The 14387-nt window shown below is 40.2% G+C and overlaps 1 protein-coding gene across 1 annotated transcript in view; it reads left to right on the forward strand.

Moving 5' to 3' along the window:
• Myo1d (myosin ID) overlaps positions 1 to 14387 on the forward strand; it is a 280575-nt gene that overhangs the window by 184851 nt on the left and 81337 nt on the right. The window contains exon 21 of the mRNA XM_090351261.1: positions 11517 to 11671. Within this exon, the coding sequence (XP_090207387.1) occupies positions 11517 to 11671 (155 nt within the window). The remainder of the gene's footprint in view (positions 1 to 11516; positions 11672 to 14387) is intronic.

Consider the following 14387-nt stretch of genomic DNA (forward strand, 5'->3'; position numbering starts at 1 on the left):
AAACTGTATATACCTAGGCCAGTCCCAAAGCAAATAAATACCCCAGTGACTCTAATATGTAGCCATGGTTGGGAGCCAGTGGCTCAAATGAGCCACTATCAGAATATAAGTAGAAGGTTTTGTACTCTTTCTGAATAGTCAGAGTAGATGTGACGGGTTTTAAGCATTAAACTTCATGTGCTTTTTCTAAAGGAACACCCTCTTGGACCATCTGTCTTATTCATGTACCCTAGTGATGAATTTGATTATCCAGTTCCCAAGCTTACAACAATAAATCTGAAGCAGTAATTAAAAGGGAGGCACTCTGCCACAGGCAGGCACATTCACAGTTGCATTATAATGGAAGCTGGAAGTGCCAGAGACTGAGATTTACTTCAATTCCAAGATGACTTGGTCTCAAAATCTCCTGTTTTCTTCAGCTATTTCCTCAGTGCAGACTTTTTAGAACTAAAATTCAGTTTTTTACAAAACTATTGTACTGAATTGCAAGTTGAAATGCAAACTACAATCCTAAACTATCTGATACTCTACGAGAGACGTACAATAGACCTAAGGTCTATTACAAAGACGACAATTTTTCCATGAGCCTAGTAGATTCTAAACCCTTTCTAGTAAGAACTTTGACAAATTTAGTCTAAATATGGAAAAGCTAAATTTGCTTACTCTAAATGAAGTACTTGCCACATAAGGAAAGATTCAAGCATTTAAACTAATAGAAGAGGTTATGGCAGGCCCGGCTTCCCACACTGCTCTCTAGAGGATTTCTCTAATTTCATAAAGCACAAAGTTCATTTGCAATGAGAGCATTGTCTCAACTGTAAATTTTTTTTTCTTGCTAGTGCCCTTGATCCCTGTAAGGATGCGCAATGTTTAGTGGAAATTGAAGTTCGATGTGAAGATGTTATTTATTCAGTACAGTGAGACTGGATTCAGAAACCTACTGAAGAGCTTTTACTGAGTGGCTTTCATAAAGCTGTTAAAAATCAAGGGTTGAAAGGCCTTGTCAATCAACAATGTAAACTTAGCCCTTTAATCAGTTGATTACAATTATTTTCATTGACCTGAATAATCTTGATCTATAGTACTAGACTCTTAACAAGCACTTGTGTATAAAATCAATTATATTGGCTCTGAGACTATTTTTTCAACATTGCTCACAGCCAGTGTTTTGTGCAGTAGGTTTTTATTTTACCATTAAGATGTCCTATGCTTAGCCAGGCGCTGATGGCTCACACCTGTAATCCTAGCTACTCAGGAGGCTGAGATCTGAGGATCAAGGTTCAAAGCCAGCACCAGCACAAAAGGACCTGATACTCTTATCTCCAGTTAACCTCTAGAAAACAGGAAGTGGGGCTTAGCTCAAGGGTAGATTGGTAGCCTTGAGTTGAAGAGCTCAGGGACAGCGCCCAGGCAGAGTTCAAGCCCCACGACCACTAAGAAATAATAAAATAAAAATGCAATCCCTGCTCCCAAGATACTCTCCAAAAGTCTGACTCCCTGTTAGTTTCAGGTTCATGGTTGAAGGCCAGGATCTCATCATCTAATTTAGCCCAGGTGCCAGTCCTCAAGTAGATCTCTTTAGTATGAAGACCTGTGAGCTAAACTGACAAGTTATCTACTTCATAAACTGGGGGAGGGGAGCACTCACAGTGGACAGAGGTGGTGCTTGCCATCTGCGTTTGCAGTCAGCCTTCCTGACTTGTGCCCTGCCCATAGATCCTGGATCCAGATTCTTCTCTGCATTCTGTAATATCTTTGTCCTTTTCACTCCCACTGAAAGTCTTTCATCTATTCCTTTGAAATCCTGTGTATTTATAACTTGTTCTATTCCAGAAAAAATACACAACTCTTCAAAAATACGCTGCCTATGCCTTGAATTCCTTGTGAGTTACAGTGGACAAGACCCTCAAGGCTCTGGAGTGCTGTTGTCCATGGAGGAAATTCATAAAGCATGCACTGAAGATCTTCAGAGAGCCTTTCATCTCTCTGGAAGATTATTTGGAGCAATGCTTTAGATCTGAGGGTATAACAAAGGATCTTACAGTCCTACTCTGGATTTGATCCATTGCCCTGAAACCATTTCTTAATTTGAGAATCATTTACCATCTGGAGAAGCTGGGAATAAGAAACAGCTTTATTTTCAAGCCCTGCAATTGCGGGCTTCTTTATATTTCCTCTAAATTTTGCATGAAAGACGAACAGTTCTTTATTAGCATCATCTCTTTCCTCTGATTTTTTTTTCATAGACAGCAAGAAGCCAGATGGTACTTCCATTATTCTGGCTAGAAATCTACTTATCTGGATCATCACACTTGTTTTGTCCATTTCTTTACCTTCTGTCAATAACACTGCTGTCAAATTTTCTGCCCTTTCATAACCAGGGTACCCTGTCCTCCAGCCTGAAATCACATTTTCCTCACTTTCCTTGTGGCCTCCACCCAACCCTTCTAGGAACCTGTTAGACTCCCCCTACAGGCACAACAAGGCTGCTCTATCTCCTACTTACTTCCCAAAGACAAAGTAGTCCATGATTTTATTCTGGTTACTATTTGCTGCGTGACAAACCACCCTGTCTCATTGACATAAACAACCACCATTTTCTTGAGGTCACAGATTCTATGAGGCAAGAGTGTAGAAAGGGCACAGTTTGCTTTTCCTCAATGTCTTGGGCCTTTGCTGAAAAGAGGCTAAGGCCGCTGCTGAGCAATTGAGGGTTACTTGGTGCTATGCTTTGAATCCGTTTACCCACCTCTGAAACTCACATGGGAGTCTAATCTCCATTGTGAGTACTTGAGAATAAAAGCATAACTGAGCATGGTGGTGAAAAGCAGGACCGTTGAGAGGTGATTATGACTAAAGTCCCAAAGTGGAGCCCATATTCTGGTGGCATTTTCAGAAGAGAGAACGACCAAAGACATGCCTGTATACACATATACTTTCTCACCGTGGTAATCCTGGGCTGTCTCAGACTCTTCCTCTCTAGGATGCTTACAGTAGAGACACTTCAGGCCAGTCAGCCTGCTTAAATAACGACTTAAGGTACTTTGTTGCTCCTAAGTGTTGTAGTAAAGAGATTATTATCCCAAACCGTTTTCATAATGACCTATCACTGTTAGTTTTCTAATTTATATCAACTCGAAGCAAAGACTAATGAAGGCAGATTTGGATGGGGAGAAAAGAAGGGAGATGGAAAGAGTCAAATGGATGGAGAACAGAAAGACCATGAGAAGTAGTCACTGAGCATCTTACAAAAAGCCAGTGCAAGCATATTCCAAGTTTCTGTATGGAAAACAGAATGAACAGAATTATTTTTCTTTGAGGAGTGGCCAAATCAATTTGTTAATTAAGATCAATAGAGCCTAAATATAATTCTGAAGTGAAACTGAAGAACTGAACTAGAGACTAGTAAATCCAAGTGCTAGTGTATACATAAGTAAAACATAAGTAAATTACCTGGAGAAATTAAACACCACAGCAGTATCATGAAAGCCCATTGTGGTTCAGTGATTGCCGTCTGTGGTCAGTGAGAAACCATCAGGTAACTGAAGGGTCTTAGAGATGTATCAAGAGGCATCAGGAGTTTGGGCTAGAGCTAGAGTGCTTGGCTAGCATGCACAAAGACCTGGGTTCAATTCCTCAGTATCCTATACATAGGGGAAAAAGGCCAGAAGTGGTGCTGTGGCTCAAGTGGTAGAGCTCTAGCCTTGAGAAAGCCCAAGGATAGTGATCAGGCCCTGAGCCCAAGCCCAGGACTGGCAAAAAAAAAGAGAGAGAGATGGAGATAGTAGTAGCCAAACAAGAGATGACATCCTCTAACCAGGAAGACAACAGAGTAAAGCTGGACCCATGGTGCCCCAGAGTGAAAAGGAAACACGTACCATTGTGAAAGAAGCAGAGCTCTCAACCCTGGGCCATCCTTGGTGGCTTTAGAAGCTGTTAATCACTTGAAGGATTAACTCAAATCATATGGCCTATTATATTATTAGACTCTGTGTCATAAACTGGGTTCACACTCTCCAGAAATCTGTAGTTCCTTGAATCTAATTTTGAGGGTTGAGGATTTGCAGCTGTCATTTTCAGGGCCCAGTTTTCATTGACAGTATGCCTGTGGATACACAAAGGCAGAGATGTAAAGGGGTGAAGGGGAACATGAAGCAACAAAAGACAAGCAATGAGACATGCAGTTCCAGTGGACTCTGGCAGCCTGTTGTCCTAGGCCTGGCCTTCTGTGACAGTGTACCTAAAGACAGAGTTTTATAGCGATACACAGGAACTGAGGATATGAATCTAGTAGTAGTGTGTTTTAAGTATCGTTAAGAATTACCTAAGTACCTACCTAGGCTTTGAGATTTTGCCTGTAACCATATCACCTGTGCTTGATGATATGCTGAAAAGTGTTTGACTATTTTTTAAAAGCTTCCTTACTGGTCTATAACATTAAGTTTACAGGTTTGCCTTGTGTTTTCCTTGATGACACTCAGCTCAGGGCTTCTTTTGTTTGTTGACCTTTTCTAAGAACCAGACCTTTGATTTATCAACACATTTTTCTCACTTACCAGTTTTTTTCCTTTTTTATTTATTTTTTTATTTGCCAGTCCTGGGGCTTGAACTCAAGGTCTGGAACTGTCTTTGAGCATTTTTACTCAAAGCTCTGCCTCTTGAGCCACAGCATCACTTCTGGCTTTTTCTATATATGTGGTACCAGGAATGAAACTCAGGGCTTCGTGCATGCTAGGCAAGCACTCTTCCACTAGGCCACACTTCCAGTTCTCAGCTTCTTTTATTCTTATTGTTTCTTTTGCTTTTACATTTTGCTTGCTTTTTATCTTTTTCATTTTATTAACTTCTTTTTGTTTGATGTGTTGGGAACTGCAGATAAGACTGAGTGGCACAGTGCTTGCCTTGTATGTACAAAGTTCTGAGTTCAATCTTCAGAACTATCAAAGCGGGGGAGAATTTTTTTTTTTTTTTGGCAAGTCCTGGGCTTGAGCTCAGGGCCTGAGCACTGTCCATGGACTTTCTCAAGGCTAGAGCTCTACCACTTGAGCCTCAGCACCACTTCCTGGCTTTTTTGTATGTATGTGGTACCAAGGAATCGAACCCTGGTCTTCGTGCATGCTAGGCAAGCACTCTACCACTAGGCCAAACTCCTGGCGCCATGGGGGGGGCGGATTTTTTTAAGACCATATATATTTTCTGAATTTAGCTTTGGCTGTATCTCATATAAAATCTCTTATTAATTTCTTCGGTATCTGTATTTGCTTAGTTATCTCCCATAAGTGATTAATGTTTCCTTTATCTTCCCTTCCTCATTCTTCCATATAATTTCAGACAGAAGAAACATTTTCTAAGAAAGAAAGTAAGACTGGATGTGGTGGCCCTTATCTGTAATCCTGGCCATTCAGGAGACTTAAGACAGGAGCACTGAAGATACCAGATCAGTCTGGGCTACATTGCTAGAACCTGTGTCAAAAAAAAAAAAAAAAGTAAACTTGAATTTTACTTGACTATGTAAATAACTTCTTGTGCTACATATTTAAAGTTTTTTTTCTCTTATTCTAGAAATTTGGGAGCTTCTTCTGGGTACATATCAATGCGATTGAGGGCCTTTTTTATCTAAAAAGTCAAATCTTTCTGACATCCACCTAAGTTCTTTAATTTTCTTCTACTACTGCTTCCAGAGATACATTAGTTTATCACGAGTGTATCTTTCAGAATCACTTCTTTTCCTAATAGTGGCCTGTCATGCGCGCATTTCATACATGTGAATGCAATTTCAAGATTTCCTCTAGTGCACTCTGCTCCTCACGTGTTCCCTACTTCATCTGCTACAGAGGTGGAAGCTATCACTCCTCAGACTTCTCCAGTTGTATAGGATTTCAGTCCTTCTTTTTGAGAGAACTGGGTTCTAGTCAGACTGTGTGCCCTGCGCTAGTCTTCCAAGGCAAAAGAGGAGGTTCAGATAGAGCCTAACATAGCTGCCATCCCCGAGACTGAAAAACAAGGAGGTGATTACTAGGCAGTGGGTAGTTTTCTTTGTTCAGAGGAACTGTGTGTTGGAGCTGCCCGGACGTGTTGTAGAGTGTCCCTTCCCATTCACTGTTTCCATGCAGAAAAATCTCAGTTGTAAAGCTTGCTATCTAATATCCACTCAGAATGTAAACACCTTGCTGGAGGTGGGAATCTTTGCCCTTTTTTCCTTCCTAGAAGCCTGAGCTGCTACTATTTGACTCTCACCACAACCCTATGGATACTGAAGGCACCTGTTATTATTACTTTACAGAGACAAGACAGAAGTGTCAGGAGGTTATACTTGAATCCATGTCGGCTGAACTGGGCTGCACACCCCAGGTTGCCTTTAACCCACCACTTTCGCCACTCACCATCTGACTCCCAGAAAAAAAAGGAGGCTTTCCTGGCATTATACGTCCTGTCTCAGGACAAACGAGACCTTCCATTTTTGGGTAGGAGAGCAAATTCAGTATTGCTCTTTCTGGATTTGACATTTCCAGAGACTTGAGTTTACACATGAAGAATTAAATCCTATCCACCACAGGTGAAGACACACTAACAGGTAAAGATAGGGAAGGGAAGGAAAAGGAGCCCATACCCTGGGCTAGATGGGGGCTGAGGAAAAGCTGTCTAGGCAGGAATCCTCTGCAGGATGGTTTAGGGCTCGTATCACCTCCATTCCTATCCCAGGCACCACAGCTAACACTCCTGAGATGCACTGGCAATTATTGCTGGTATAATTCTTATTTTATTAGGCTTTAATCAAGCTTTCCCTTCAAGTGTTGCATAAATTCAATTTTGGATTTCACAAATAAAGTAATCAAGGGAGAGTGAAGCAGCTTAGGCATAAAGTGTTTTGTAAAATGAAAATATTTTTAATTTAATCACAAAAATCATCTGGATGCAATACATCTAAGTGGCCAAAAATTACTGTATTGTCTTACCAATGGCCTCAGAAAGCGCATGATCTACGGGGTTGATTTCCAATTTTTTTAATTTATTCCATTCTCTCCATTAAGCACTGATCATGACATTCATTAAAATCAACCTAAGAACTCACTTCCTATGGAAATCTAGTCATAGGAATACTTACTTAGGCAGCTTATATTCATTTACACATGATATTTGAAATTGAAAAAGCCAGTGTTATGGGGTCAAGAGGAGGGGATTCCACATCCCTCCAGGTGGGGATTCCACGTCCCACCAGAGTCCACCACACAGAGACAGTCTCATACAAAAAGGTGAATTTATTGGGGAAGTAGATGGTGAACTGACCGGCCAGGGATACAGTGCAGACTTGGGAGCCGACACTGTGACCCCGAGCAGCGCTCATGCTGGGTTTTTAAGGGCAAAACCCATGAGGTGGAACCTGGCCACACACAGGTGGCCAGTGGTATAGTTACATACACAGAGGGACCATTGCCAGCTCCAGCCACACGTAGGTAGCCATGTTTGCATTTACCTATCACCTTAGTTGGAGTTGTCATGCAAATTGGGAAGGTCTCCACACAAAGCAGGCCCACCCCCACCCAAGCAGATATCCCTCCTCACGGGGGTGGGGAGAAGGTCAAGGTTGCCCCTCCCTGGAAGGGCAAAGGTGGCTGGGCTGTACCATTGTTGACCTTCCACAATGGGGCGGGAACTCTTAGGCATTCCAGATGGTGCTAGTCCCTCCTCCCCTTAACACTCCCTGCTCCCCTTAACACCAGTATGATAGAACAGGAGTACAACGCATGCTTACCTAGCTTACATGAGGCCCTAACTTCTATCTCCTATACCAAAGATCCATGTATGTGTGTTTAAATGTTCTTCTGTGGTTTGATGTTTTCTCTTCAACAAATCCAACTGGATATGAATCTCTAAGGACAAGGTTTATATCTTGAATATCTTTGCTAGGTCCAGTCCCAATGCAGGTGCTACACTGTGTACTGTCCAGGAGATACTTTGCCTGCACTGATTGCCTATCCCTCTAATGGCACCAGTGGCAGGAGATGGCACTTTGGTATTTAACAGAACATGAAACCAAGATAAATCTCTCCAGCCTTTGTTTTCTGGGCCAAAGTATAATGTCTTGGAACCATAACAACTAGAGAACATTATCTTTGAAATTTACATATAATAAATACAATTGACTTTGTGAATGATGATACTATGCAGGTCTACAAGTCTTAACACATAGATTTGTAATAACCAGTAGCCACAAACAGGATGCAGAGTTGCTCCAACATCTTAGAAGGCTTTCAGAGAAATTAAATCATAAAGTATGTCACAATCCAAGCTTATCTGCTTTTACTCAGTATAACACCTTTGAGATTTATACATGTTGCATACTGATAATTTATATTCCTTTCTCTTGCTGAATACCATTATCCTTTTAGATGTATGAGTTTGCTTATTCATTACCTGCTGATGACATTTGGATTGCTTCCATTTGGGAGCAGTTATAAAATGACATATGCCATATATAGCCATGTATAACTTTTGTGTCAATATGTTTTGAGTTATGGGGAGGGTTGGTTGGTTGGTTGGTTGGTTGGTTGGTTGGTTGAGACAGTCTCCACATATAGTCCAGGATGACCTGAACTTGCTATGTAGTCCAACTTGGTCTTGAACTCAAGATACTCCTGCCAGAAATTGATAGACCTGGAAAAATTATATTAAATCAGGTTCAGCAAGACATTTAGTACAGGTTTTATCTCATGTGGAAGTTATATCTAACTTACAAATATATATATATATATTTCATATATATATTTCATATATATATATATATATGAAAACAACAACCAAAAAAAAGAAAGTGGCACTGTGGCTCAAGTGGTAGAGCTAACCTTAAGCTAAAGAGCTCAGGGACAGTGCCCAGCCCCAGAGTCCAAGCCCCATGACAGACCAAAGAACTAAAAGGCACTCCTGCCTCAGTCTCCCAAGTGCTGGGATTTCAAGTGTGTTCCACCGTGTCCACCCAAGTTTTCCCTACAACAAATACCTAATGGTGAAATTGTTGGGTCAAATAGTAATCACACAGTTAATAACATACTGTTTTCACAGTGGCTGGGCCATTTTCCATTCCCACCCTTAATGTTTGAGTTCCAGTTAATTCAACATCATGTGGGGTGGTTTCATTTGTTCTGTTTTGGTTTTCGCCATTTTGATGGGTTTATGGTAGTATCTTATTATGGTTTTAATTTGCATTTCCTAAATTGCTAGCATCTTTTCACAAGCTCATTTGCTACTCATAGCCCTTCTTTGATGAAGTAAATTTAAATATTTGTTTTCTTCTATAGGTTTTATAGCTTTAATTTTTTATATAGAGCTCTGGTCTATTTTGAAATGCATTTTTGTTTTTGAGATATCATTATTAATGATGGAAACAAAACATCTAAAACTAGAGCTTCTATAAGATGTGTGTGTGTGTGTGTGTGTGTGTGTGTGTGTGTGTCTGTCTGTCTGTCTGTCTGTCTGTCTGTCTGTGTGTTGGTCCTGGGGCTTGAACTCAGGGCCTGGGTACTGTCCTGACTTCTTTCACTTAAGGCTACCACTCTACCACTTTGAGCCACAGCTCTATGTCTGGTTTCATAGTGATTAACTGGAGATTTTTAGTGTCACAGGGACTTTTCTGCCCAGGCTGGCTTTAAACTGCAATCCTCAGATCTTAGTCTTCTGACTAGCTAGGATTATAGGTATGAGTCACTGGCACCAGGCTAATTGATTTTTAAGGGTGTGACTTACACTTTTTTTTTCCTGTTGGAATGTGTATGTCCAACTTTCAAGTTGTCCAAATTATCATTGCCTTTTTAGAAAAACCATAGATCACATTTATGTTGGTCTGTTCTTTTTTGCCAGTCCTGGGGCTTGAACTCAGGGCCTGAGCACTGTCCTTGGGCTTTATCAAGGCTAGAGCTTTACTACTTGAGCCACAGCACCACTTCTAGCTTTTTCTGTGTATTTGGTACTGAGGAATAGAACCTGAGTCTTTGTGCTTGCTTGGCAAGTATTCTACCACTAGGACAAACTCCTGGCCCTGTGTTGGTCTATTCTTATCTGTGATTTTATTCCTTTACCAATTACTCATTTTGAAACATTATGGAAAGGTAAAGGAACTAGAACAACCACAATTGAAAAAGAAGAGGTTGGGCGTGGTGCTTCATGCCTGTCATCCTAGCTACTCAGGAGGCTGAGATCTGAGGATCCCGGTTCAAAGCCTGCCCGGGCACTAAAGTCCATGAGACTCTTATTTCCGATTGGCCCCCAGGAAACCAGAAGTGGTGTTGTGGCTCAAGGGGTAAAGTGGTAGCCTTGAGCTAAAGAGCTCAGGGACAGCACCCAGTCCCAGAGTTAAGCACCATGACCGACCAAAACAAAGACAAAAACAAAAAAAAACTTAGTAAACTATCGGTATCTTAAGACTAATCTAAACCTATAGTTACCAGAAAAAGAAGTAATTGGTTGAGAATATATTTTGTCGAAAATTGACATCTTAACTTAAGGTTTTTCCACCCTTTTGTCAGCATTTTAAAGTGACTTCATTAACACTGGCTACTTTTCTTTTTTTTTTTTCCAATCCTGGGGCTTGAACTCAGGGTCTAGGCACTGTCCTTGGATGCTTTTTTATTTTTTTTGCTCAAGGCTAGCGCTCTGCCACTTGAGCCATAATGCCACTTCTGGCTTTTTCTGTTTATGTAATATCAAGGAATCAAACTGATGTCTTCATGTGCAAGCTAAGCAAGCACTTTACCACTAGGCCATACTCCTGCCCTCCCGCCCCGCATTTTCTAGTTTTCCATATAGGTACTACACATATTCTGTTATGTTTATATATAAGTATTTTGTAGATAATTTTACTTTAAATATTCTATTTCCAGTTGTTCTTTGAGAGCACATAGAAATGTGTTTTCTATTGGCATTGTATCCGGTGACCTTACTAAGCTTTTTTATTGCTTCTGGGAACTACTTTCTGATTCCTTGGGAATTGGTTTAAGTTCTTTAAATGTTTGGTACAGTTCACTAATAAAATCACCTGGACCCACAGTTTTCTTTTTTGAAAGGTTTTTATCTACAAATTCATTCTCTGCAACAGATATAGAATTAGTCAGTCTCTTTCTTTTGGATGAGTTTTGGTACTTTGTGGCTTTTGATGTCACTTAAGTTGTTGAACAAGTTGTTATATGAAGAGTTATATATATAATATTCAACTTAAGTGTCTGTGTGCTGTCCGGTAATAGAATCTCTTCTATTGGTAATAAGGTCTTTTAGGCTAGGGGTTTTTAAATTTTATTCATCTTCTGAAAGGATCATTTTTTTGTTTTATTGATTTTCTATGTTGTTTCTATTCTCAACCACATTCGTTTCTGCTCCAATTTCTTATGATTTCTGTCTGCTTATTCTATGAAACTAGATAAACATTAAGATCAGTGTTATTGAGCCAAAACTGTTACAGAATATGTTTTTAAATTCATCCTTTTGAGAACTATTCTAACCATTTTTCGCGTGTTGTCTCTTTGCAGTTGACTGGTCTGAGTGTTTCCAACGGGAAGGACCAACTTGTAGTGTTCCATACAAAAGACAACAAAGATCTTATTGTCTGCCTTTTCAGCAAACAGCCAACACATGAGAGTCGAATTGGAGAACTTGTTGGAGTCCTGGTGAATCATTTCAAGAGGTAAATTTTTATTTTGACAAGTTTTTAATATTCAAATTTTTTCTTGAGTACTTATGAAAAGAGGTTGCAATTCCATAAGTCAGGTTATGAGTACAGTGCTTCTTGGTCAGTGTCACCACTTCTTTATCTCCCTATTCTCCCCCTCTCATCCCTACCTTCAAGTTATACAGTTCATTTTTTTACAGAACATACATTGAATATAATGACTACATTTGCTCACCCTTCCTCCCTCTATTCCTGTGCCCCTTTTGCCCATCCCCTAAAACACACTTCTACTTCCTAGTGTTTGTTTTGATACATAGTACTTCAGCTGGTCAGAGGAGTTACAGTGTGTGTGTGTGTGTGTGTGTATGCAAGTGTAAATGCATTGAGCCCTATACATGCTATCATGCATAGTTGTATTTTAAATTTAGCTTCTACATATAAGAGAAAACAAGCACTGTTTGTCTCTTTGAGCCCTTTGATTTGTTCTAGATCCATTCATTTCCCTTCAAATGACATAATATTCTAATCAAGGAATAAAACCCCATCATGTATATTACCACATTCATACCATTCTTGACCCACTCATCTGTTGTAGGGCATTGAGCTGTTTCCATATCTTGACTGTTGTGAATAGTGCTGTAGGTAGGCCAGGAGTTCGGCCTAATGGTAGAATGCTTGCCTAGCATACACAACGACCCAGGTTCAATTCCTCCGTACCACCTACATAGAAAAAGCTGGAAGTGGTGTTGTAGCTTAAGTGGTAGAGCTCTAGCCTTGAGAAAGCCAAAGGACAGTGGTCAGGCCCTGAATATGGCTGTACAAATGTCTTTATCCTGACTTGTAATACTCTGGGTAGAGTGGTATTGCTAGATCATATAAATATATAAAATTTTAATCATACTTATTACTAAACTTGTGTTATGCCAACTTGTTCTCCATAAGGATATATTAAATTATCTCACAGAAGGTACAATTAGCATCCAGCCTTGGTTTCAAAATTAAGAATAATCTCTACTATTCCAGCCTCTCTCACTGAACCAACAACAGATTTCCCTTAATGGCTATTTCTTTACTGCCAATCCAAATGTAATTAAATCCAAACAATAGAAAAAAATTACTTTATATTCTTCTTGTCACAGCTTCTCATTTACCCCAAACATAATCAGTATGTCTATTATGACAATAAACAAATTAGAAGGCAAACTTAAGATAATATGTAGGTCTGTGAAAACCAGAAAAATTCCCAAAGCAGGAAGTTTTTGTTACAGGAACTTGAAAGTTGTGACGGAAAATGGCATATTCTGAGAATGTCACAGAAGGCCTAGAAGATGTGTGGGGGTGAATGTGTGGGGTGTAATGAGCAGCCATTCCCTTTTAGGCAGGAGACTCCAGAGGAACCCAGTAGACTCCTCAAGCCAGCGTGGTTGTGAAGAGTTTGGGGAGAGCTGAGCAGCTAAGTCTGTAGATCAGAATACTAGAGAGAGAAAAGAGAGTTGCGCAAAAAGGAGTCTAGAGATCTGTGTAGGACCTTGCCGCTCCCGCGTTCCACAAATATTGATTAGTACATTTGGAAGTACACATGCCTGGGGAAGGCATCCAGCTAAGAGGACCAGAAGGAACAAGGAGGACTTACACAGCCTGGGTCCTAATTCACAGAGCATTTGGGTGAAGTACCCAAGAGGGTTTGCAGTAAGCAGAGGAAAACCTTGCCATGGGATAAATTCTGTAATAAATGCGAATAAATCTTAAAAGCAAGACCCAAAAGGATTACACCGCTTTCAAGTAATTTATGTCCTGAGCAAAGCTCATGAATATAAGAATAAAAAAATGTCCACACCTCACAAGATAGAATTCATAATGCCTGGCATCCCATCAAAGATCACCAGATACACAAATAGGCAAGAATACACAATCTATTATGAGGGGGAAATCATACAATTGATACCAACCCACAACTGACAAAGATGTTAGAAGACATAGATATGAAAAGCTATTGTAAATAAATTTCAGATGTTCATAAGTAAACTAAATGGAAGATCTTTCCATTAAAAAATCTGTTTCACTGGGCACAGTGGCTCACACCTGTAATCCTAGCTGCTTAGGAGGCTAAGATCTGAGGATCAGGCTCACAGCCAGCCCAGGCACAAAAGAACCTGAGACTCTTCAGTTAACCTCTAGAAAACAGGAAGTAGGGCTTGGCTCCGGAAGTAGGGAGGTAGCCTTGAGCTGAAGAGCTCAGGGACAGCGCCCAGGCCGAGTTCAAGCCCCACGACCCACAAAAAAAAAAAATCTATTTCAAACTTCTAGATGAAAAACATGGTTTGAAATAATCTCATGATTTATAGCTTAAAAGCCTATCACTTTTCACATTACCAAGTAAATTTCTTATCACTACCATTTCTCTCAAAACTGCAGCTAGCCTTCCTGATGGTTCCTTCCATGTGAGTCAACTAAATATAAAGTATTGTCTTTCTCTCACCTTGCACACTTTACTCAACCTGTATCTATAGTTCTGCCTCCCCAAACACCCACCCATGCATTTCATATATTCTAAAACATCTGAAAACAGCCTTGCCTTTTCCTCCTTGGAACCAGCATGAAAATAGTTTTTAGCATATTATAGATGGTTCTCAGGGCCTCACACATGCTAAGCACATGCTAAGTACATGTTCTACCAGTACATGTTATACTCTAAGTACATATTATACTCTTAAGTACATGTTATACGCCC

The sequence above is a fragment of the Megascapheus bottae genome, chromosome 17 (genome assembly GCF_031878675.1).
Source record: "Megascapheus bottae isolate mThoBot1 chromosome 17, mThoBot2.hap1, whole genome shotgun sequence".
Taxonomy (NCBI): Eukaryota; Metazoa; Chordata; class Mammalia; order Rodentia; family Geomyidae; genus Megascapheus; species Megascapheus bottae.